Here is a 23709-nt window from a genome sequence, read left to right as displayed (position 1 = left end):
GTGGGGATGCGGGTCTTTGGAAACCAGGTGATGGGTGGAGTTCATACCAAAGTCTGTCTCACAGTGGGTCCCACCTTGGGGTTCTTTCGCCAATCTCCAAGCATATATTTGGGATAAATATATTTAGACCACTGACCTGTGGAGGAAGAGGCATTATGGGAGGAAGAACCACATGGAAACCTCTGGAACCCTACCCTCTCCCAGGTCATGTTAGTAAATCATGAGCAATCACATGAGGAAATGCAGCCATCAGCATTACCATTCAAAATCAGTATGATCATCAAAAATGTTTAAGGACACAGAGGTGACAGGCTCCATCATAACCTCCTTTAACTTCTCCATCAGGCTTCTAAAGAGAGCAACGGAGAGCAGAGGACGACCGCGGGTAGTAGGTTGTAGCTGCCACGCCGGCTGAGGTATCCTTGCTGGAAGCCTCTGGTATCCATCTGCAGCTGTTACTTTGGAAAATGCATTCTTCTCAATTTCCCTCAGAGAGGAGGGTCCAAGCACTTCATATCCCCCAGGGATGGGCAGCTACCGTCCTCACTCTAAGCAGTTGTAAAGCTCCCGCTCTGTGTCACAGGAGAGTCCGAAGGACCTTAATTATCTTGCCGTCTGCCGAAAGTCATGCTAGTCCACTGGGCTGTGACAACGTGCTGGGTGGATTTAGCCTCAGAAAGTGGCAAGAACTCAGAACCCTAGTAGGACGTGTTTGTGCCAGAGTGGGGGTGATAAACTGCAGGAAGAATCAGGGGCCTGCCACACTGAGGAAGAAGTCAGAGGAGCAGCGAGCTGGGGGCACGGCTCCATATTCCTTCCACAGTAAAGGACCATTTGTTGCCTCTTCTACCCCTTAGCGCTGAGACAGAGGCACAGGGTTGGTGGCCTGTCTGGGTTTGGGAAGTGCATGCATTGTACTTAGTATAGTCCTCCAACCCCTGGGTCATGGCTGTCAGTTTCAAGTGGATCCCGCGCGCATGCGCACACACACACACACACACACGCAGAGCCCGGTTTGGGCTTTGCTGCAATCTGCGTTGCCACCCAGGCTGTATACAGGGCAGGGCAGTGAAGAACACCGTGGGGTCTCAGGCCAGCTTCGTAGGAGGTTACAGCACAGCGCTCTGGGGGCCTGGAGCGAGGCCGCGCTTTCCACGGCAGAGACCTGCTCCCGCTCCTGGGGGGCTCCTGGGCCTGGTAGAGCCGGAGCCCCTGGTGATGGGACACTAAGAGACAGAGCCCACGTTGCTGTCTCCTCAGGAGCTGGGCGTTATCAGACCCATGGAGTCATCCATTCAGATGGGCGCCGCAGCGACTCACCTTACTGGAACTGACGTCTACTGAGGAAGGGGTTTGCCTGTCCTGACTGCAGAGTATCCTCTAATACAATCAGGCTCTGACCCAGAGAACATCTGCTCCGTTTTCACGGTCTCTCGTAACGTTGCCTCAAAGACTCTTTTGGTAAAGGCCACGGACACTTGACCGTGGGACCTACTCACCCTCCTGTATACCTCAGCACAAGTAGCAGCCGGCATTCACGGGACAGGGGTGAGCCTGCTAAGGCTCCGGCGCTGTAGGGCAGTGGCCCGCAGCCCGACAGTCTCCGTGCCTGATGGCTGGTGTGCACTGTTGCTAAAATACACAGGCCTGGGGGGCACCTGGCTGGCTCAGTCGGTGGAGCACGCAACGCTTGATCTCAGGGTTGTAAGTTCGAGTCCCACGCTGGGTGTAGAGATTACTTAAAAATAAAATCTTAGGGGTGCCTGGGTGGCTCAGTTGGTTAGGCGACTGCCTTCGGCTCAGGTCATGATCCTGGACCGCATCGGGCTCCCTGCTCGGCAGGGAGCCTGCTTCTCCCTCTGACCCTCCCCCCTCTCATGCTCTCTCTCATTCTCTCTCTCAAATAAATAAATAAAATCTTAAAAAATAAAATAAAATCTTAAACAAAGCTACCCAGGCCTGGGCACCAACGGGTAGAAGTGGGATAGCCTTCTCTCGCCATCACAGTCGAATTGGTACTTCTCTTTCCTACATCCCAGGGTCAGTTAGATCGGAGGTTATGGTTTCCGGGGGCCGGGGGATGCTTTCCCCAGGGGACCCAGTAAGGGTCCAGTGAACTGGAATCCATGGCTATCGCATGGTCACGTTGAGGTCTCTGTGTGAGTTGACAATCAGGCAAAGAAAGGAGCTATTATACTGGTGGAGATTATTGACCCTGATGATCATAAGGAGATAAAGAGGAGTATGTCCGGGACCCAAGAGATTCCCTGGAGCTAACTTTGGGGCCTCAGGATACCAGTGAACAGAGATTGTAGCAAACACGGCCTGACAAGGGCAAGGCAACTAAAGGCTCAAATCTTTTGTTTTTTAAGGATTTTTTAAAAAGTCATCTTTACACCAAACATGGGGCTTGAATTCACAACCCCGAGATCAAGAGTCCCATGCTCCACCAACTGAGCCAGCCAGGCACCCTTGCAGACTCAAGTCTTTGATGATAAAGGTGTGCATGATACTACCCAATTAGACCAGCTAAAATGCTGGCCACAGGTAAGGCAAATTTAGAATGAGTGAAGGAAGGAGGGAGGGACGAGTCTGCAGCCTCAGGACCGGCTACAGCACGCGGACTGTGGCTCCGTAGTCTTCGAAGCCCGGTCTGTCCCTAGAAGCAGCATCCTAGGAACTTGTTAGAAATGCACATTCTTGGGCCCCGCTCCAGAATCAGAACTCTGGAGGTGGGTCCTCACGGTCTGTTTCCACCAGCCCTCTAGGAGATTCTGATGCGCTGGAACTGAGAGCCACCCCTGTAAGCTGTCCGACTCACCCCACTGCGTGGAGTCCTTCCAGGCCCCAGCGCCTTGAAGGAGCTGCCTGCAGTGGTTTGGACGCAACAGAGGACTGCTCGGAGCGGGGCCTGGGCTGGGCTGTGTCAGCTGCTAGGCACCATTCAGGTCCTTTCAGCCGCACTTTCCCCTCCAGCCCCGGAGGCCGTGACCGTTTCCACTCGAGTTTGGACAGCGTCATGCAGGTCCTACTTGACCGCATCTTGTCTCGGGCCAATGCTCTGGACTCTTCCGTCCCTTGGGCTTTCCTGACACTAAGGTGTGGGAAGCTCCGGGAGCCCATCTGACACTCGCACAGCCTCATCTGCAGATGTTCTTCCAAAACAGGGCTCCAGTGGTGCCTTGGGGTGGGGTAGTACTTAAACACAATCTGGAACTGCAGGGCAGGTGACCACCTGGGACTGCTCCTGACCAGCGGTGAACAAGAGCTGGTGCGACAGTGCTTTCCCCTTTTGCACCCTGGGCGTCAGACACCCGAGATGTGCTTCCTGAGGCCCATCAGAGCATCCTGCAGGACTGAGCACCAACCACCTGGAGCACTGGCTGATTTGTGTGGACTTTTCCTGTTTCCCTCCCAGCCCCTCCCTCCTCTCCAGGCTTGTTTCCCCAAAAGCTACTAGGCTCTGTTTGGGGGGAACCCAGTCCAGAACCCCTAGCTGCCCAGAATGCTCTTGGCCGGCTTTCCGCGGGTCACCCCTGCTTCCTACTCAGATCTCAGACTGTCCTCTACTCAGTGTGGCCTTTCACAATGGTCCCATCCCAGGGAGTGAGCCTCTGATATCAGATGACCCGGTTTGCATTCTCTGGATAGCATCTGTCACTATCTCGTGTTTTTCTTACAGCATTTTTTTTTTTCGTCAATGCCTTTGTCCAGCCCTAGAATATACTGCACGGGAGAGCAAGGGCCCGGCCCAGCTCATTCTTTGCTCTTTCCTCAGTACCTTGAACAGTGCCGGCCCATGGGAGGCACTGGATAAGTATTTCTTGATTAAATAAATGAATGAATGCTAGAGCTTGAGAACAAGAGAGCAAATCTAGACTTTTTTTGGGGGGGGGAAATGCATATCTTAAGTTTAAATTTATTTAAAAATTACAAAAATGTCCCCACCCAAGTTGTCCATGAAAAAATTTAAAAGCAGCAACAATGCTCTTGGTTAATGTCCAGCAGTTTAACGCAATTTATAAAATTGAACAAAATTTAGATGTGTGTCTGATGCCTCTATAGACACGGGACCCTTTCTTTAGGTCCCTTTCTTTAGGGTCTGGTAGTATCAGTATCGGGACACTTTCCAAAGCCTTTTTCCTTTGGACTCTGTGTAAAATGATCCGATAGACTCCCGTGATGGAGCTCCGGGCTCCTCTCCCGTGGCTGTTCCGGATGTGCTCTTCTGTAATACCCAAATACTCCAAAGTGCTTTTGACCTCGTTTTCTTCTTCTTTAAGGGTGCTGGTTTCGGACAAATGTTTGGGATCCAGTTGGAAAGGCTCCAGAGGGGTGGGGTAGGGCACCCCTTGCATCCACTCATTGTTCATGATGGAGTCGATCCCGTGCCTGTCGGTGGGTACGGGCTGGAGGACGCCGCGGATGAGACGGAGGCAGGGCTCGGACACATGTGGAGGCACGCTGTATGCGCCCTCCAGGATGCTCTTCTTCAGCTTGGCCACGGTCTCTGCCCGAAAGGGCATGGTGCCCGTCACCATGAAGTACAGGAGCACCCCCAGGGCCCAGATGTCCACATAAATGCCGACATAATGCTCGTCTCGGAAAAGCTCGGGCGCAGCGTACGGAGGCGACCCGCAGAAAGTGTTGAGCATTTCGCCTTTTTTACTTACTGTGCTGAATCCAAAATCACCCACCTTCACACAAGTATTATTGGTATAAAATACGTTTTCTGCCTTCAGGTCTCTATGAATAATTTGGTTCTCATGCTGTGGTAGAAAACATAGGGAAAAGTCATCATTTCCAAGGTATAATACCAACATAAAAAAAAAATAAATGCATCAGTTGCTTGAAACAGTGAGGTGATGATGGGGTAATAACAGGAGTTCAATGGATGTCACCTTAACTCAGATCTGCAAACCTCCAGAGCTGCCCTGTCCTAACCCTGAGCAAACATAACACCCACACGGCCCCCAAACAGACCAAAGATTCTGTTCTTCGGTGGGGCAAAGGTTGGAGTCTGTCCCACACATGTGACTCAGGAATTAGTGCCAGAAATGAGGTCTGGATCTTTCGAAACTGCGTATTCTGAAACACAGTGAAAATCATCTTTCATATTTGAGGCCATAAATGTTCTTTTCTGGCTGAGCAGTATCTTGACTAGGGCTAACACCAAAGGTTTAGAACCCTCCCCCAATTTTTCAACCATGCTCTTTTGTGGGGGTTGGGGTCTCCTTTATCTTTATAGAGTTCAGTAGAAAGAAAGAGGCTATATTCGGCAAGGTTCTAGCAGCAGGTCCCACTGAGGGTGGCAAGCGCATGCCCCACCCCCACTCTCACGTTCTGGATCCAGACAGACAACCTTGGGACCCCTGACTTCCTTAGTCCCAAGGGCTCTTGGGAGATGGTTTAATGTTACTTTGCTGGGCTTTCTGGGGTAAGAATCCAGGCTTTGGAGCATGATGGTTTGGTTAATTCTAGGTTCAACAATAGCAGCTGTGTGATGTGTTTTCTTTCTTTGTAAGATGACATACCGACAGCCACCTCACAAGATCGCTGTGAGGAGGGCGGGTGGTGCTGTATCTGCCGTGCTCAGCAAGGGCCTGGCACGGAGTCAACACACTCCGTGGACCCTGGATCTACAGCCATGATTCTCTCTTCCTCTCCTCAGAGACCAGGTAGCTGGGAGAAATGTCAGGGCACAGAGCTGCAGAGGACTCAGCCTGATTCTCTTCTGCTCTCCCGCCCAATTTCTTTTCTACGGAGGATGTGGAAGACCCTTCCCATCTGTTCTATTGCTCGATGTGGGTCCTGCCTGCTCCCTGGCCCTGGGAAAGTTCACGGCAGCATAGGACCACTTGAATGCCAACCCGTGGCACCCCAGGTCTGAAACACCCACTGCCATTACAGTCGGGCTCTTCTCTCTTGCTCAGTTTTTTTCCTCCCCTTTTCTCTCCTGATGCATATCTTGGGTCCCCGGGTCACTAACTTCCCTCTAGTAGTTTGTCCAGAAAGTCATTGATCCCAGCCTCACCCCACAGCACTCAGTCAGAGGAACGAACTAGAAACAGCCTCTCAGCTCACACAGACCCCAGACAAGTGTGTCTTCTCTGCCAGCTGGGTAGAGGACAGCCCAGACTTCTGGACTAATGGAGCCACAGAGGCGGTGGTCAGGCCCGCGTGCCAAGCTCCTCTGTGTGCGTAACGATATGGGCCAATGGCGGAGGGGGCACAGGAGAACCAGCCCTTGGAGAAACTAGGGCGTGTGCTTTAGGAGTCCAGACTTACCTAAAGAAACAATCGGAGAACTAAAGTAAGAGTGACATCACCGAGTGTTAATCTGCTGAGCACGGAGGCGGCCAGAGCTGGAGGGATTCACCAAAGGCAAGAAGGGTCTGTGTGAGCTGACGTGAGATTGAAGAAAATACCAGACAAAGACAGCTGAGCAGGGACATGAAGGGTGGATAGGATTTGGAATGTGAGACACGGTAAGAGGGGAGAGAGCATCCTACACACACAGGCAGGTAGACAGGACCAAGCAGCAGCGAGGAGCCAGCTCTCTGGTAATGGAGGGTGGGTGTGGAGGAATGGCTGTGGCCAGGGCCTGGTGAGGGTCATCCCACTACTCGGAGTGACTCCTGCCAACGGCCTCAGAACCAGGAGGCTGCCGTGTAACTGGAGATACCTGGGCGTTGCTTCAGAGGCTGAGAGTGTGATCTCATCCAAGCTTTGCACTCTCACAGAAGGGACTCCTGTCAGCCCTCACAGGACTAAAGCCTTCCAGGATGCTTGGATGCAGGTGAACCAAAGCCCATGCTCCCACTGTGCGGAGTGTGGGAGCAAGACTCCACTCCTCACCCCCACTCACCATGTGCTTCACGGCAGACACAATCTGGGAGAAGATGAGCTTGCTTTCCGGCTCCGAGAGCTTCCCTTCTGTGCTAATTTTTCCAAAGAGCTCCCCACCTCCTGCATACTCCATCACCAAGTGGAGCTTGGATAGGGTCTCCACAACTTCGTACAGACGGATGATGTTGGGATGGTGCAGTTTTTCCATGCTGGAAATTTCACGGGATAGTAGCCGTTGGGTTTTCTGGTCTAACTTGGTCTTGTCCAGGATCTTAATGGCCACCTTTTCTGGGAGGGGAAAAAAAAAAAGTCAGGGGCAGTGCCAGTGTTCCTGGGTGCATAGAGAGATTTAGAACTGGAGGGGACCTAGATTGGCCCCTTGATTTCACTAGACACAGAAGGTAAATGGCTGTTCCCAAGCTCACAGAGCTTGTCAGCGGTGATGACAGCAATTCTTGAGTTGAGATCAGGGCTCATCCCTTGGATCAGCGTGAGTCTTCCACGCACAGATTTTGATGCCAACTCCTGCCTTCCAAGGAAGTTTCAGTTTGATCTTTATCCACTTTTCTGGATAAAGTTAAAGCTTCTTTTCTTAGCCCAGGTCAGACCCAACCCACGCCCTCTGCCTCCTCAGGCATCACCCCTGTTCACAGTTTCCACCATCGCGCACACAGCTCCATTCCAACTGTTACACAACTGTTTGTCCCTCCTAAAAAGGGACTGAACATCCCTGCCTGGGGCCTTTCCCCTATCTGGATCATTTCCTCTGCCTGGCTCACCACTGCTTCCCTGTTCTTTATGCAGGTAACTCCTGATGAGCCTTGCGGACTAGCCTCGGAACATTCAGATTCTGTGTATTCTCTGTCCGATGATCTGAGCACACTGGCCTATAAATGTTGATTCCTTGTCTGTCTCCCCCTCCTACCCCTTCCTGTGTGGCTATATTTTATCTGACTTTGTCCATGCCAGGCACATAATGTCACGGTGCAGGCCACAGCGGCGCTCAGCGTGTGCGGAGTCCCGGGGAGGGCACGAGCAGACGGACCCACAGCGGGACACGCAGCTGGAGGGAGGGGTCGCCAGTCCGATCGTTCTGGACTGTAGTTTGCTATTATGTATTGAGAGCCCTAAGAATGGCTGCACGTTTTGACCCAGCCATTTCACCTCTGGCAAGTAATCTTAAAGAAATCATCTGACACGTGTAAAGACAGGACGTGGAAGAAGACTTCTGTGATATTGGGAACAGCATCCAGCAAGACAGAGGGTTAAAATGAAGTCTGGTTCATCTATCTCTGTAACAGTACACCATGCAGCCATCCACATAACGATGTGGATCTTTATCTGTTGAAATGAAGAGATGTTCAATAGAGAACAAGTGAGAAAAAATACAAGTATCCATTTGCATACATTTACATTTATATAAATATACATCTGCATACAAAAAAATCTGGCAACTTATGCACCAAAATGTTTAGATAATAGTTATTTTATTAATAAGGGGATCATGGGGCGCTTGGGTGGCTCAGTTGGTTGAGCATCTGCCTTCGGCTCAGGTCATGATCCCAGGGTCCTGGGATCGAGTCCTGCATTGGTCTCCCTGCTCGGCGGGGAGCCTGCTTCTCCCTCTGCCTTTCACCCTGCTTGTGCTCGCTCTCACTTTCTCTCTCTCTCTCTCTAATAAATAATAAATTAAATCTTTAAAAAACAATAAGGGGATCATGGGTGGTTTTTAAAAAATTTTTTTTACTTACCTGTATTCTCTAATTTTCCTACGATTAATTTATACAATTAACATAAATTGTGTAATAAAAGTGGTTAATGTTTGAAAATGATGAATCTATTCCAAAGTAAACAATTTATTTTTTGGTTCGAATTGGACCAGACTTTCTATGAGGTGAGGAAAGAAGTTTCCGGGCAAGTAAAGGGGAAAACAGGATTGCAAGGCCCCCTTTGACCCACTTGCAAAACAACTGTTTTGAAGAACTTTGGCACAGTGGTTGTGGGTGTGAAAACAGATGCGGCTGGTTTGAAATCGGAGCACTGTTGGTATTAAACGTAGGTCCATTAGCGCTTCTGGAATGGAAAGGGGCAGGGTCCACTGGCGTCTGATGTGACCACGCTTGCTCTGGTGGAGGCAATACTGGGGAAGAAGGAGACGAGCCATAAGCGAGCAGAACCCTTGGGGCTTACATAACCTCTGCAGGCAGAGTCCCAGGGACGGACACCCCCCGCCCCCAAGCCTGGAGGCATGCGGCCGCCCGGCTCGTGGCTTTTCAACCGTTCAGTGTTTAGGATTAAGATTCACTTCACCTGCTTAGAAACAGAAACTTGGTTTGGGTAGCCTGTTAGGTGAGCTGCTCTTTTAAGGGCGGGAATAAAGAGCTCCATCCTTGAATCTGGCAGATGGCCTGCAGAAGAGCCCGCTGCTGGCCTCCCTCGATCCTGACCCCGACTTCTGTGAGGACGCGCGTCCCCTCTGCTGCTTGGCTGGCGGCCACACACTGTCTCCCACATTGCGAGCACCCACCAGGTCATGGTGCGGTCAGGCTGATGTCACAAGCCTCCCTGGAGCGCAATCCTAGTCTTATTTTTATTCTATGTTGGGTGGTTCTTGGCAAGGCTGCCGTCCCAGGGTAGGACCAGAGTAGGACAGGAGAGGAGCTGGGAGGCGGGGGACTTCTTTAAACTCTGCGCCCTGGGCACCCCGGGGCCTCACGCTCCTCCCCACCTGCTCCCTCCACTTTGTGTTAAATCAGACTATTGCCATGCTTGGATATCCACATAAATGGATAATCATAGAACACATTTTAAAAAGCCCTGGTGGGGCGCCTGGGTGGCTCAGTTGGTTAAGCCGCTGCCTTCGGCTCAGGTCATGATCCTGGAGTCCCTGGATCGAGTCCCGCATCGGGCTCCCTGCTCGGCAGGGAGTCTGCTTCGTCCTCTGACCCTATCCCCTCTCATGTGTTCTCTCTCAAATAAATAAATAAAATCTTTAAAAATAAATAAATAAATAAAATAAAAAGCCCTGGTATTCGGAATGGTTGCTAAGTGGCAGAAACTGCTCTTCCACGAAGAGCGAGGTCTCCACATCCACTCTTTCCACAAGTGTTCAGTGAGCACAGGTGAGCACCTACTGTGCACCAGGCAATGAAGAAGACACTGTCCCTACAGTCCAGTGAGGGACAGAGACTTTGAGAAACGCCCCTATTACAAGTGCAGCCCAGGGGAGGAAGGAGGACAGGCAGGAGAACGGCAAGGCCTTTCTGGGAAGGGACACTTGAGCTGCGGCCACGAGGTGAGGAGGGAGGCCCAGCACGTGGCCGTGGGAGCCACAGGCCTGGGCGAGGGACGACCTATGTGTTTGAGGACGGGAGGGGAGCCCACTAGGCTGGACACAGAGAATGAGGGGGTGGGCCCAAACCAGCCTTGTGCGGTCGGCAGGGTCGGAAAATCCAGGGCCTTGGAGGCGGTTTCGAGGAAGGCAGCCTTTATCTGTAGGACAGTGGCAGACGGTCCACAGTTTCTAGGGAGGGTATGATCATCTGACTTCCGTGTCAGAGTAAGTACTCTGGCTGCACCGTGGGGAATGGATAGACGAATGGGCCTGAGAGCAGGCTGGTGGTTTAGGAGGTGATTATGGCAATCGCACAGACAGGACTCTCGTGTGCTGCCAGGGGAGGGAGAGAGTAGACACATTTGAGAGTAGCCCTCCCCTTTCTCCCAGTCGAGTTAAGAGTCTGACACAGGTCCCGTGTAGTGGGCAACACATTCCTTAAACTAGGACTTGCAAACTCAGATATCTCGAGAGGCCAGAGTGGGGATAGGGTGGCAAGCTTATTTTAAGGCAATAGGGAGTAGGTGGGGATGCCTGAGTCCCGAGGAGTACATGGCCAGGTGCAAACTCCACCCCAGACAGTTGTCCCTGTTTGGAATGTAGACTCAGTGTTGTCCAATCTGATTTTTTCAAGAGAAGCCAGACATCTGAAAAAAATTTCTCTTAAGATTTTATTTATTTGACAGAGAGAGCACAAGCAGGGGGAACGGCAGAGGGAGAGGGAGAAGCAGACTTCTCGAGGCAGGGAGCCCGATGCAGGGCTCGATCCCAGGACCCTGGGGCCATGACCTGAGCCAAAGGCAGACGCTTAACGACTGAGCCACCCAGGTGCCACAGACATCTGAATTTTTATGCAAATATTCCAATCACTAAGTGTCAGCAAAAATTCAAATTTTTAGACCTAGAGTGGACCAAGCAAAATATGTCTATAGGACCAAAGGGACAAAGGGAGAAAATAGATACTAGAACACAGAGTGCTGTGTAGAGAAACTTGCTGTGAGAGGAGCTGAGACCTTCCTTCCAGACACACAGCCAGGCCGAGCCAACCTTATAGTGAGAGGCTGGGAGAACAGAGATCAGGCCCTCCCTCTCCTTCCTGTGGTCCCCTGCAAGAGACCAAAGCCAACTGGAACCCAGAGAACTAAGGAGACTTGATGTAGCCTGGGCAGAGGGTAGAATGAAGGAGGAGAGTGGATCTGGAAGGTCACTGGCAAAGCAGGCTTACAGGGTAAGTGTGTGGGAGGCAATGTGGTCATAAAGCAAGGGGGTGTGCCCCTAGTTTGGGGTCAGGGGACACTTGGAGGCTTTCTCTGGAATCCGACCGTTAGCTAGAGGAAAGTAGAGAAGAGGCGATGGGGGAGGTTCTAATGGTAAGGATGTGTAGGAGAGAAGGTCTCGGAAGCAGGAAAGACCTTGATACCTTAAGGTATTTGTCTATATACCTTCTGCTTGGCTTTCTTTATCAATAAAATGTTTTTGAGCACTGCTCTAATACATATATATATATATATATATATATAAATTGTATACATGTACTACTAATATATACATTTTAAATATATATAATCATAGAAATTAAAAAGATAGAATGACAAATAAATATAGATGGAAATTCTAATATTGCCTTCCCTCACCCAGTGAATCATTTTGGGCATCCCCTAGGGAATGCAGACCCTACTTTGGAGACCACTCAGGGTCACCAATGACCTCCAAGTTGCTAAAACTGATGGTCAGTTCTTAGGCTTTATCCCTCCCCCTTGAAACAACTTTACCACTTGGTTTCTAGGGCAGCACACACTCCTGGCATTTCTCCTAGCTCTCTTTTGTTCTTTTTATTATTGAAGCGTAGTTGAATATGATGTTATATTCATTTCAGGTGGACCACACAGTGATTCAAGTTCCACACATGACTTAATGCTCACCTCGGTAAGTAGTCACCATACAACATTATTACGATATCATTGACTATATGCCTATGCTGTGCTTTTCCTCTTCATGACTTATTTATTTTATAATTGGAAGTTTGTAGCTCTTAATCCCCTTCACCTATTTTACCCATTCCCCATCCTCATGTCTGGCAACCACCAGTTTGTTCTCTGTATTTATTTTTAAAGATTGAGTTATTTTAGAGAGAGTGCATTGTGCAAGTGGGGGAGGAGGCAGAGGGAGAGGGAAAGAATCTCAAGCAGACTCCCTGCTGAGCGCAGAGCCCATGGGGCTCGATCGCACAGCCCTGAGATCATGACCCTAAGATCATGACCTGAGCCAAAATCAAGAATCAGATGCTCAACCGACTGAGCCACCCAGGTACCCAGTGTTCTCTGTATTTAAGAATCTGTTTGTTTTGGGGGAAAAAAAAAAAGAATGTTTGTTTTGTTTTTAGATTCCACATATCAATGAAATCACATGGTATCTGTCTTTTCTCCTGCCTCTCCTACTTCCAAGGCTCCTTTGCTGTATCCTTTTCATCTCTGCAGCCCCTGAATGTTGGCTACCTGAAGGCGTCGTCCTTGGATTCCTTCCCTACAATCATTTCCTTAGTGATTCCAGATGCATAAACATGTCTGCCTGTATGATCTCTCCCCTTAGTTGTCTTAGTTTGGGTTCTGCCTGAAGCAGAGCCTGAGGCAGGGATTCAGGTGGACGAAGGAGGTAACCTGGGAAATATAGGTAGAAGAATGAGGAACGGAGATGGGAGAAGATGGCCAGGAAATGGTGTGTTACCAAGCAAGTACCAGTCAGCCCTGCTAAGAGTTACTGTGCCTAAATATCACGAGAAGAACTGGGGTATTTATATATCAACCACTGCCAGTAATTGGTGTCGGCTGCTCTGGGGGATATAAACTCCCATCTATTTCTGGCCTCCCATACATTCGGGAAGAGCAGGCTCAAGCAGCTAGAGAGAGCCCAGAGGCTAGGAGATGGTGAGACTGGCACGTGGAGGCCAGGCTCGCATGCACTGACGTGGTAAGGTGCTAGGAGACGTGATGTGTGTGTGGGGGAGACACCCACAGCACCTGCCATATATGTGTAATAGATGTGTAACAAGCATGTACGACAGAACATGTTCAATATTGTGCTCCTGATCTCCCCCCACCCCAAACCTGCCCCTCCTACGGTCTTCCTGATGTCAGCAAATGGACACTCTAGTCTTATGCTTGTCTAGACCACAAATCTTTGAATATCTGAGTCCTCTTTTACATCCCACTTTGAATTCGTCAGCAGATCCTGTTATCTCTACCTTCTAGACACAGCCAGAATCCAGCCACTTCTCAGCACCCCACTGCCGCCTTCCTGCTCCAAGCCACCGTTCTCTCTTGCCTGGATAATTGCAATAGGCTCCTCACTGATCTCTCTCTTTCTGCCTTTGACCCCTTCAGTCTATTTTCAACAGAGCTGCCGGGGTGATCCTATTAAAGCATAAGCCAGATCATGTCACTTCTCTGCTCCCTCAGAGGGCTCTGGTTTCACTCAGAGGAAAAGCCAGAGTCCTTCCTATGACATAATGACCCCACATGATCTGGTCACCGCTGTCCCCTGGCCTCAGCCCCCTGACCATTCCTGGAGTACCACAGGCACCCTCCCTCATTAGGCTTGCTGTCCCCTCTGTCTGACCACTCTCCCCTACATTGGTGGCCAGAGAACGTATTTCTTTCAGGTCAGTAATCGCCCCCTCAGTAAGGCTGTCCTGGCCAACTTATCTAAAATGTGGCCCTCACTGTTCCCTATGCCCCCCTTGATTTCCTTCTTATCACTTATCACTATGTAACAGAGTGAATACTTTCCTGACTTGTTTTTGTCTGTCTCTCCCCACTAGAATAAGCGCCATAGGACAGAGATTGTTGTCTGTTTTGTTCATTGCTGTATCCCCAGTCCTTAGAAGAGTATCTGTTACATACACAGTAGGTGCTCAACAAATCTTTGTTGAATGAATGTTCTCACCAGCCCCACAAGAACCCAGGGTGAGTCTTATCGTCGCAGAGTAAACTCAATTTGGCACTTGGCTCTTTCATTTACTATTTTGTTCCAGGCACCTTCCATGTTACCATAGACTCTTCAAATCCTGATTTTTAATGGCTGTATAACCTTCCATCCAGCATATATGCTTTTATTTACCTGACCATTCTTTTTTTTTTTTTTTAAAGATTTTTTATTTATTTATCTGAGAGAGGGAATGGGAGACAGAGAACATGAGAGGGGGAGAATCAGAGGGAGAAGCAGACTCCCCGCTGAGCAGGGAGTCCAATGTGGGACTCGAACCTGGGACTCCAGGATCATGACCTGAGCTGAAGGCAGTTGCTTAACCAACTGAGCCACCCAGGCGCCCCTTACCTGACCATTCTTATGTCGTTGGATCACATCAGTGATTTCTAGTCCTTTGTGCTATAAATAAGACCACAAGGAGCATTTTTGAGTTCTAGTATTTCTAATATTAGACTTATTTTTAGGATGGATTCACCAAAGCCACTAAGTAACCATTTTTAAAATAAGAAAACAAGCTTTAATTGCTGTTTTAATGAATGTTGTTCAAAGAAGATATTACTACTTTAAAGTCTGTGGGCCTTCTCTATGAAGCTTGACTCAAGACTGAGTTAGTCCCCAGTCCTGTCCGCCAGGAGAGGACAGCACAGAGGACCTACCAGAGAATACTGCCATGCAACGCTCCCTCGAAAATCTCTTCCCTGCCACTACTGGGTTTTCACAAGAAGTTCTATACTAATTCCCCAAATATTTGTTGAATAGTTATTATTTATAACCCATGTGGGGAAATTCTAAGGATCAAAATGCTGCAGTGACACCAAGGAGACTGTGACCAGAACACCCAATATTTTCACTCTCCCCTGGATTTGTTAAGCCCCAAAGCTTTATTTCCCATTCATATTTCTTTTGGGCTCCAAGGTGGCTGTTGGACTCCATGACCTTCATGTTCCTCCAAGTCAGTGCTTCCAAATCTTTACTCTCAAATCCGTTTCTTCTCCTACAGTCACTCTTCACTGCTGAGTCGTTAAAGCGGGAAACCTGGGGGTCACCTTCAATACCTTTTCTCCTTCCCTGCTCTTACCCATGCAATTCACCACAGGGTTTTCCAATATTCTGAAATATTTCTCAAATGCATCCCCTTTTCTCCATCCTTTCTGTCACTTCTTTTTAAAAAACATTTTTTTGTGGGGTGAACAAATCTTTTTTTTTTTTTTAAGATTTACTTATTTGAGAGAGAGAGAGAGGGAGAACAGGGGGAGGGGCTGAGGGAGAGAGAGAATCTCAAGCAGACTCCCAGATGCCCATGAAACCCAACACAGGGTTCAATCCCACGACCCCAAGATCATGACCTGAACCAAAATCAATAGTCAGACGCTCAACCAACTGAGCCATCCTGGTGCTCGTCTGTCGCTTCTTTAGTTGAGATGGACATCATCATTCATCTGGACCATTAGACTAATATTTTTTCTGACTACTCTGACTTTTGTCACACCCCAACTTCAATTTGCTTTCCTCACTGAAAACTCATATAAATCACCTGTATAAATTGCTTGCTTAAAGCTCTTCAGTGGCTCCCCAGTACCTAAATGACAAACCCCAAATATGCAAGAAGACTCTCCATGATCTAGTCCCTGCCTGCATCACTCTCTGTGTCCCCCTGCTTAATTCATTTTAAATCTCCAAAGACTCCCCTCCCTGGCTCATAGCTCCATGCCCTTCATAAACCTCAAGACCTACTATAAGCCTGTCCTGCTCAGCGACCCTTTCCTTCTGCCCTCAGGCACAGCGGAGCACACCCTTTGGCCTTACTCTGTGGCAGCACCTGCCAATTATATCCTGTCTCCGTGACCTACTGTGAGTTCTTAACAGGCTAGAACTGTATCTTACTCATCTCTGTAAGGCCCAGAACAAAATATGGGTCCAGGAGAGTTTATTGTATTTTTAAAAAGGAAGGTGGCGGGGGCATGAATGAACTAAGTAAATTGAGAGAAAAGAAGGGTTCTAGAAATGTGAGACTAGAGTGACAGACAGGAAGACCAGGGAAGAAGAGGCAAGGAAGGACAGCAACAGAGAAAGGGACAGGCACCCGAAGCCTCATTTACTTTTGTTTGGGACAACAGATGGAACATAAAATATTCAGAAGCTGAGTGCATCATCTCTTTTGAGAAATTTCTAATCAGCTTAAAAGGGGACTCATAGCTGCCCTATCAGCTTGCAAGGCCCAGGGGAATCTGAGCTGGTAGCTATAAAAATAAACTCCAGCCGACAGGGGCCTCTCCTGGAGCCTTCTTTCTAGAGATCCATCCAGAACAGCTGGGGCCCTTTAAAAACTACCATCCTGGGAGCTGCTCCCGGCACCCAAACCCTCTGCTCTCCTGGGAACCCCTCCACTGTCTCATCTAGGCTGTCCACATTTCCTAGACAACCTGATGACAATTCTGGGCCAGCTGGCTTTGAATGGGGACCATATTTATACAAGCTCTGTCACATGACACCATCTGATGTGGCCGGGCAGTGGGACAGCTATTTGAAATGCCCAGGATGGCTTTCTAAGCCGCTCACTAAGCCACTTCACTCTCGTTCCCCTTTCAGAAGTGAAGATTTTGGAGGTATGTGGCATCTATCTTTCCATCCCAGTCAGCTCAAGGTGGTCAAATGTCCCCCCTCCTTCTCTCAGCCAAGTCTCCCAGTCCGGGACTCCACCTCCCACTACCTGAGCACCCCCTCTCTCTCCTGAGCCCTCACAACCGTTTGCATCTGGGCTCCCCCCTGCGCCCTTCTCAGCTGCTTTGTCACCTTCCTGCGCCTTCCTAATTAGGGGCTCACCAAAGGCAGAACCGCAGAAGAGAGGTGGGGTGCAGCTCTAGGACCAGGCCTTTACGGGATGGGCCCACAAGTGAGGCACAGGCTGCATTTCTCTGTTGCTCAGTGACCCGCCCTTGCATTTTCTGTTGCTTAAACGTGCTCGTTGACCTGATTTTCCCCACCGCCTGTGCTTTGGGCCTCCCTCCCCTTTTCTGCACGTGTCCCATACCCAGAGGGTGACGCTCAACCTTTGACAGTGGGGCTACGCTGTGGCATGTCAGCTGTGAGGAGTGCATGTGGGTGAGGCCACCAACACACCCAGTTTGCACAGCAGGAAAAGGCCATGTTCTCTGGAACTCAGGGAGCTAGGATTCAGTTAATTTGCAATACTGCAGATGAGAAGCCTGTGGCATTCGAGCAGGAAGTCACTACATAAATCTCTGTTGTTGTTGCTCATCTTTCTTCTGCCCTCCTCACTGAACAGCCTGTCTCCAGACTCAAGCCGCTTGCTTGCTCCTGGCCTGTGATCTCTCTGCTCAGCCTGTTATTGTCTCCACGGCGGACGTGTCCGTCGATTTGCTGTGCTCTCTGCTACTCTCCCCTCCCAGAGACACTGGTTGGGACCTCAGGCTCTGCTGACACGGCTGTGGGACGCGTGACCCTAGAGGCTGCTGCTGACCTGACGTGGGCATGCCCTTGAACTCAGCGGAGGCCTCTCATTGGTAGCCTGTCATTGGTTGGCTGGGGAGCAATCACATTCTCTCTCTTTAAAATGGGAGCTGGCCCAGAATAAAACTAGCGGTAAGGAGAAGGGTAATAACGCCAGGAGACCATGTAGACATGGGACCGGCAACCACCATTCCTGGCCAGGAGTCTTGTGACAGCTACACAGAGAAAGCCGCTCTGCAGAATGAAGTCTGAAGATGGAACACTTTCATCAAGGGAAGTAGAAATGAAAAACCGTGAGGCCCCAGAGAAAGAGGAGATGGAGAGAGCACGATCTTGCCACTCACTCTGCCCCCGCTTTCCACGTGAGCTAATTTGCGTAGGCTTCTGTTCCATGAACCCAATGATGGGTGACTCAGCAGGCCCAAAGAACCTAGACTTTTCTGAAATCAGATTAATAATAGCATTTAATCAATATTTACTGTGTGCCCTGTCTAAGCATATGGTAGATATCAATACATTGCATGTTTAAATTTTATTCATGAAGAAATTGAGGCACAGAATGATAAGGTCACTTGTTCGGTGTCGCGCAGCAAGAGATAAAAAGAATAGGAAGCTCCACCCAGGCCTCTCTGATTCCAAAGCTAGGATCTTTCCACAATATTTATTGCATGCCCTTCTGCTACTTAAAGACACAGCTGTCACTGAGACCCTGAACAGGGAGAAGGACTGGCAGAAAGGAGGCTGCAAGATGAACCCACGCTAATTCTGCAAGGCGGGAGGACTAGCTGAGGTCAGTGTTTCCCAAAGTGGAGCCTGTAACACTCATGGGGCACGGAATGATTTTCATGCAGGGAAACTGAATCACAGCATAAAAACATCATCCCCGTTTGAGTTATTCTTTAATTCTCCTAAGTAAGGCAAAGAGAAAGTCTCAGATTGGTTGTTGGTATGTTTTACTTCTGTTACTTGGCCATTTTCCTTGACAACTTCTTGAAAGTTTCTAATTAGCAAGAATCAATCTTAGAAGTTCTCACCATACACACAAAAATTCTAACTCTGTGAGGTGACAGATGTTTTAAGTAACCTCATTACAGTAATCATTTTGCAATATATACAGATAGAAAATCACTATGATGCATATCTTAACCTATCCAATGTTACATGTCAATTATGTCTCAATAAAACCGGGAAAATACATAAATAAATAATAAAACTTTTACATTTGTTTCCATTCTACCGGTTTTTTACCATTACCTTCTATTCATAGCAAGTGACATTGGTTTTTCATTATTTAAATAATATTACATTTCCTTTTGAAGTAAGTTTATTTAAGTAAAAAAATCGAGTTGTACCAATGATGGTTTCTCTGTGCCATGTACTTTGCATGTCATTTCTGATTTTCCCAGCAATTCTAAGAAAAGAATCATTATCTCTATTTTATGGCTGAGGCAACGAGGGACCACAGAGTAAGTGCCCAGTAAGAGACTGAAGCAGGATCTGGAACAATTTGCCCGATTCTGAAGTGCCTGTTCTCCGCACTGCCGCATGCTGCCTCCTCACCACTGGAATCCAACACCTGAACCCACACTCGGGAAACAGCTCCAAGTTGGCCACTTGGCGGCGTTCGCTCGGACTTTCGCCTCGCAGCCTCTCTGCTGCACTGGACACGCTCTCCTTTCGGGGCTCCTCTCCCGGTTTGTCTTTACCCACCTTCTCCTCTCCCCTTCCTGAACATGCTCCTCCTCTCCCTGTGTCTTAGCTCCATCTTTCATTCTTGCTCCAGACCACGGGTCCCAATCAGATTCGCGTTACAGCACTAGATCTACCTCTGTGGGTAAAGTCAGCACGGTCCCTGGCTGCATTCTGTACGTGAGGAAGCAGAGGCTCCCAGAAGTACTGGCATTTACCAGAGCAAGTCAGGTGAGCAGCCGAGACGTAAGGACGTGTGGACCGAGACACTTGGGCTCTGAGCAAGATGGAAGGAGACTTGGAGCTCCAGTGACCTGGGAATATGTGTGCACATGTGTGTGTATGTGAGGGTGCTTCTTATGTAGGGGCCGAATATAGGGTTGGGATTGGGGGTCAGAGGAGAAAAGAAAACAAACAACAACTCTAATATAAAAGAGCAGCCCCAGGGGCGCCTGGGTGGCTCAGTCGTTAAAGCATCTGCCTTCGGCTTGGGTCATGATCCCAGAGTCCTGGCATCGAGCCCCACGTCCAGCTCCCTGCTCAGTGGAGAGCCTGCTTCTCCCTCTCCCACTCCCCCTGCTTGTGTTCCCTCTCTCGCTGTGTCTCTCTCTGTCAAATAAATAAATAAAATCTTAAAAAAAAAAAAAAAAGCGGCCCTGGATTTATGGTAGCAGGCTGGGGCCAAGGTGAGAAAATGTCGGTACAGAACTTGCAGGGACAGGGGAGTCTGTGGGTTTTAGGAAGTTGGTAAATTATACCAAGTTGCAAGTGTTCTTTTCCTGCCTTACACTCCCTAATGATCATCTCCAGGCTTCAGCTAAGTTTCAGGTGACATGGGGAAGTGCCCACACTGGGCTGGGCCAGCAAAGGGCTGCTGGGCTCTCTGCATAGTTCCAGCCTGAGGGCAGAGTGGTGGGTGCTGCTGGTCTGGGGTCCAGAGTGTCCGGAGCCAAGCCAGCATGGGTCTTTGGTAGAAGCAAGGAGCCAAGCAACAATGAGAAGTAGTACAGAGTAGACCAGAACAGAGAAGGTCCTGAGATCCAAAGCCTTTTCCCCAAATATAACAGAAGTAGCAGCCTTGAGTAAGGAGGGGGGCCTGAACCCTGCTATCCACTGACAGTGGCGACAGAGGTTATAACTAAGGACTTGGGGGGTGCCTGGGTGGTTCAGTCGTTAAGCATCTGGCTTCGGGTCAGGTCATGATCCCAGGGTCCTGGGATCGAGCCCCCTATCGGGCTCTCTGCTCCGCGGGGAACCTGCTTCTCCCTTTGCCCCTCCCCCTGCTTGTATTCCCTCTCTCGCTGTCTCTGTCAAATAAATAAATAAAATCTTAAAAAAAAAAAATAAGGACTTGGAAGACGACTTGCCTGGGAACCAACCACACCCCACTCCAGTTCTCCAAGGCCTAAACTGGAGAGGACAGGGTCCCCTCAACGTTGAGTGAGTTCATCCACATGGTACAATAGGAGAGTTTTTAGAGTAAAATCTTTCAAGATTGAACTGCCGACACTATATTTAACTTCTTTGGATCTCAGTTTTTTCTTATCTGTAAATGGAAATAAAGCTACTGACCTCACAGTGTTCCTGTGAAAATCAACTGAGGGAACAATGGAAGGTGTGTGACCCTCAGGGCCTCGGTGATGTCGCTTCACCTGCTGCCCTGGCCCTGGCCTCCTAACCCCTTCCCCAGACCAGCTCCCAATACCACGGGAGATGATCCTGGAAGGTCAGATCCTACCTTTGGTTAGGGAGTGAATCCCGAGCTTGACTTGGGAAAAGTTCCCACTTCCAATTTCCCCTCGGATTCGGTAGAAGCCAATCCGTTTCCCCAACGTGATCTCTCTCACCACCTTCTCATCCTGGGACATGTCCTGTGTCAGCTTCTCAAAGGGTGTCAGCTGACGGGGCTGCCCCTCCTCCTCGTCCTTGCAGCGCTCCCCCGGACCGCCGCTTTCCACGCTCTCCCGCCGATCCCACCTGGCATAGTGGGGTGTCACCAGGCCGCCTCCATTCGCGTACACCGCAGTCATCGTCCACCACAGGCTCACATCTCCGTCTCGGCCGAGAGGCACCGATGGAAGGCCGCGTGAGGAGCAGCACCAAGGGCCCAGGGCGTGGGTGCGGGGCGTTAGGGCCTGCCGGAGCCACGTAGTCTCGTGGCTTCAGGGAGAGGAGGGCGGAGGCGAACAGGCAGGCAGAGCTTGCCCAGCCAAGCCAAGAGCTGCTCCCCTCACTGCAGACATTTCGCACCTTCCTTCACAGTGCACTGCCCAGCTCTCACTGTCCCAGCACACACACATCCAGTTACCATAACCACTTCCCTGATCGGGCTCCCGGAACCTTCTGGCTGCCCATGCGGTCAAATGCTCTGTGGTAGGTGACCGCGTCCCAGGACAAAGGCTCCAGTTTGCTATTTCCTTTGATGGCCCGAGAATCTTCCACTCTGGTGTGTGAGAGCCCCAGGGAGGCCCCCAGGTCCTTGCTGCTGGCCTTCGGCTCCCACCTCCTTCATTTTGCACTTCTCCTCCTGGCGAGTCACAGGCCCCAGGGACCCAATGATCTGGACCCCAGGAAAGAAGAAACTTGCAAATCAGCCTTCTGGTCACACGGCTACCAGAGAAGGATTAAGTCCCTGCAATGTCACTTTAGCCGGCCTTTATTTAGATGAGCCTTCCTCTAAGCCGTGAGCTGTCTCAAAAATTTGGCAGGTGCTGATTCATCCTAAGAACAGAGAATAAGAAATTTTATTAGCCTACGCTAATGTACGGTACAAGATTTATAATGAAATGAAACTGCCTTGTAAGCATCGATCTAAAAAAAAAAAAACCACTACACAAATTTCAGTTATGATTCTCAGTAGTAAATGCTTGATTATATATGATTTACTAAGAAGAAAATGTATACCCCCCCCCACACTCCTCAATCTACATTTTAGAAAAGCCCTCACAGCCTGTAAATATTTTTAGCAAAACTATTTTTCTGTTTCTTGATATTTAGGAAAATATGCACGTTGCCTTGAATTGCTTTAAAGCCAGACTTTTAAAATAATAATATGGCACTAATGATGATAAAGATTTCCTATTAATATCAGTTTTCAAAAATTCTTACATTGATTCAAATAACAATGTGTTATATTTCCTGTTACACTGTATGTTCTTGTACAATTTTTCCTATATTGGTTGCTCCCACTCTCTATGTGCTATTTGATAACAAAGGCTAATTTTTCTCCTAGGCCTATTTTCTGGGTATTTCTTTTTTTTTTTTTTTTTTAAGATTTTATTTATTCATTTGACAGAGAGAGACACAGCGAGAGAGGGAACACAAGCAGGGGGAGTGGGAGAGGGAGAAGCAGGCTTCCCGCAGAGCAGGGAGCCCGATGCGGGGCTCGATCCCAGGACCCTGGGATCATGACCTGAGCTGAAGGCAGACGCTTAATGACTGAGCCACCCAGGCGCCCCTATTTTCTGGGTATTTCTGATCAGGTGTTAGCCTCCAGGCCTGAGAGGTCATTCTGAAGGTGCAGAAACCGAGGGTAGTGTTGCTGGAGGGCTAAAGCCTATGGCATCCTCAGTGAAGAAATACTGTCCAGCAGGAACATCTTCATGACTTTTTCTACTGCACCCTCCAGTAAAAAATAATCACTTTCTGAATTCCCACTGCCCTTTGTACATTTTCTAAAATGCCTTATATCCATGAAAGTGGGCACTGGGTTTAATTCATCTGTATGTTTTGCTCCCCTCCTCCCTCCCTCAGCATGGAGCCCAATGTTCTACATAAAGAAGGTGTGTTGAACTTGATTTTTTGGACTTGAGCATTCTGAACCAAAACCCGAGTGAACACGAGAGATTACCTTGGAAATGTGAATTCTGAATTCTGTTTGATGATATCACATTATTACAATTAAGTACAGAGTTGCTTATATTATTATTGTGGTTAAATATGGGGTTGCCAAATAAGATAAGGACAGGAAAGAGTAAACTGCCACCCAGCTCTGTTCCTCTTTTGGGACAGGGAGGCAGGAAGCTGGAAGAAGGGTAAGGGATAAAGGTTTAAAAGGGACCAGGTATTAGTAACCACACACATCTCTAGGTTAGAGTCTGATTAGGATGTTTTAAAAGATGTTCTTAAGATAAAAGATCCTTAATTAAGTTGAGGAAAATCTAGTCACTGGTTCTTAAGTTTTCTGGGGTCACGTGCTCCTTTGAGATTCTCATGGAATCTATGACCCAATCCCCTAGAAATAAAAAGCATGCACACATAATTTGCATCCAATTTTAAGGGGTTTACAGACCCTTTGAAACCCATCCTCAGATTAAGAATCTCTATGAAGATCAAGTGGCCCTACATTTCCTCAGATCCCTGGCAGTTACCACACAGATGAG

The 23709-nt window shown here is 49.0% G+C and overlaps 1 protein-coding gene and 1 long non-coding RNA gene across 8 annotated transcripts in view; one reads left to right on the top strand and one right to left on the bottom strand.

Moving 5' to 3' along the window:
• Positions 1 to 3907: 3907 nt before the first annotated feature.
• LOC118006410 (serine/threonine-protein kinase NIM1) overlaps positions 3908 to 23709 on the bottom strand; it is a 60879-nt gene continuing 41077 nt past the window's right edge. For 5 of the 6 annotated variants that reach the window (XM_034999059.1, XM_034999064.1, XM_034999063.1 and 2 more), the window contains 3 exons: positions 21066 to 22048; positions 6869 to 7137; positions 3908 to 4769 (listed from right to left, as the gene is read on the bottom strand). In XM_034999059.1, coding sequence (XP_034854950.1) covers positions 4020 to 4769; positions 6869 to 7137; positions 21066 to 21357 — 1311 coding nt within the window. In that variant the 5' untranslated portion in view covers positions 21358 to 22048 and the 3' untranslated portion in view covers positions 3908 to 4019. Of the gene's footprint in view, positions 4770 to 6868; positions 7138 to 8808; positions 8990 to 21065; positions 22049 to 23709 lie in introns of those variants that run through there. The other variant, XM_034999065.1, reaches the window with a different exon arrangement.
• Positions 10796 to 19820, top strand: LOC118006411. Of its 2 annotated transcripts, none has more exons than XR_004678063.1 (6): positions 10796 to 11411; positions 12060 to 12109; positions 15945 to 16018; positions 16757 to 16773; positions 17578 to 18428; positions 19045 to 19820. It is a non-coding gene; the product is annotated as an uncharacterized LOC118006411 (long non-coding RNA). The 2 variants fall into 2 exon arrangements; XR_004678064.1 differs by lacking the exon at positions 10796 to 11411 and adding an exon at positions 11533 to 11609.

This window comes from Mirounga leonina, unplaced genomic scaffold, assembly GCF_011800145.1.
Source record: "Mirounga leonina isolate KUSES-001 unplaced genomic scaffold, KU_Mleo_1.0 Mir_96, whole genome shotgun sequence".
Classification (NCBI taxonomy): Eukaryota; Metazoa; Chordata; class Mammalia; order Carnivora; family Phocidae; genus Mirounga; species Mirounga leonina.
Note: the sequence above shows the minus strand (reverse complement) of the source record. Positions and strands in the feature narration are given on the sequence as shown.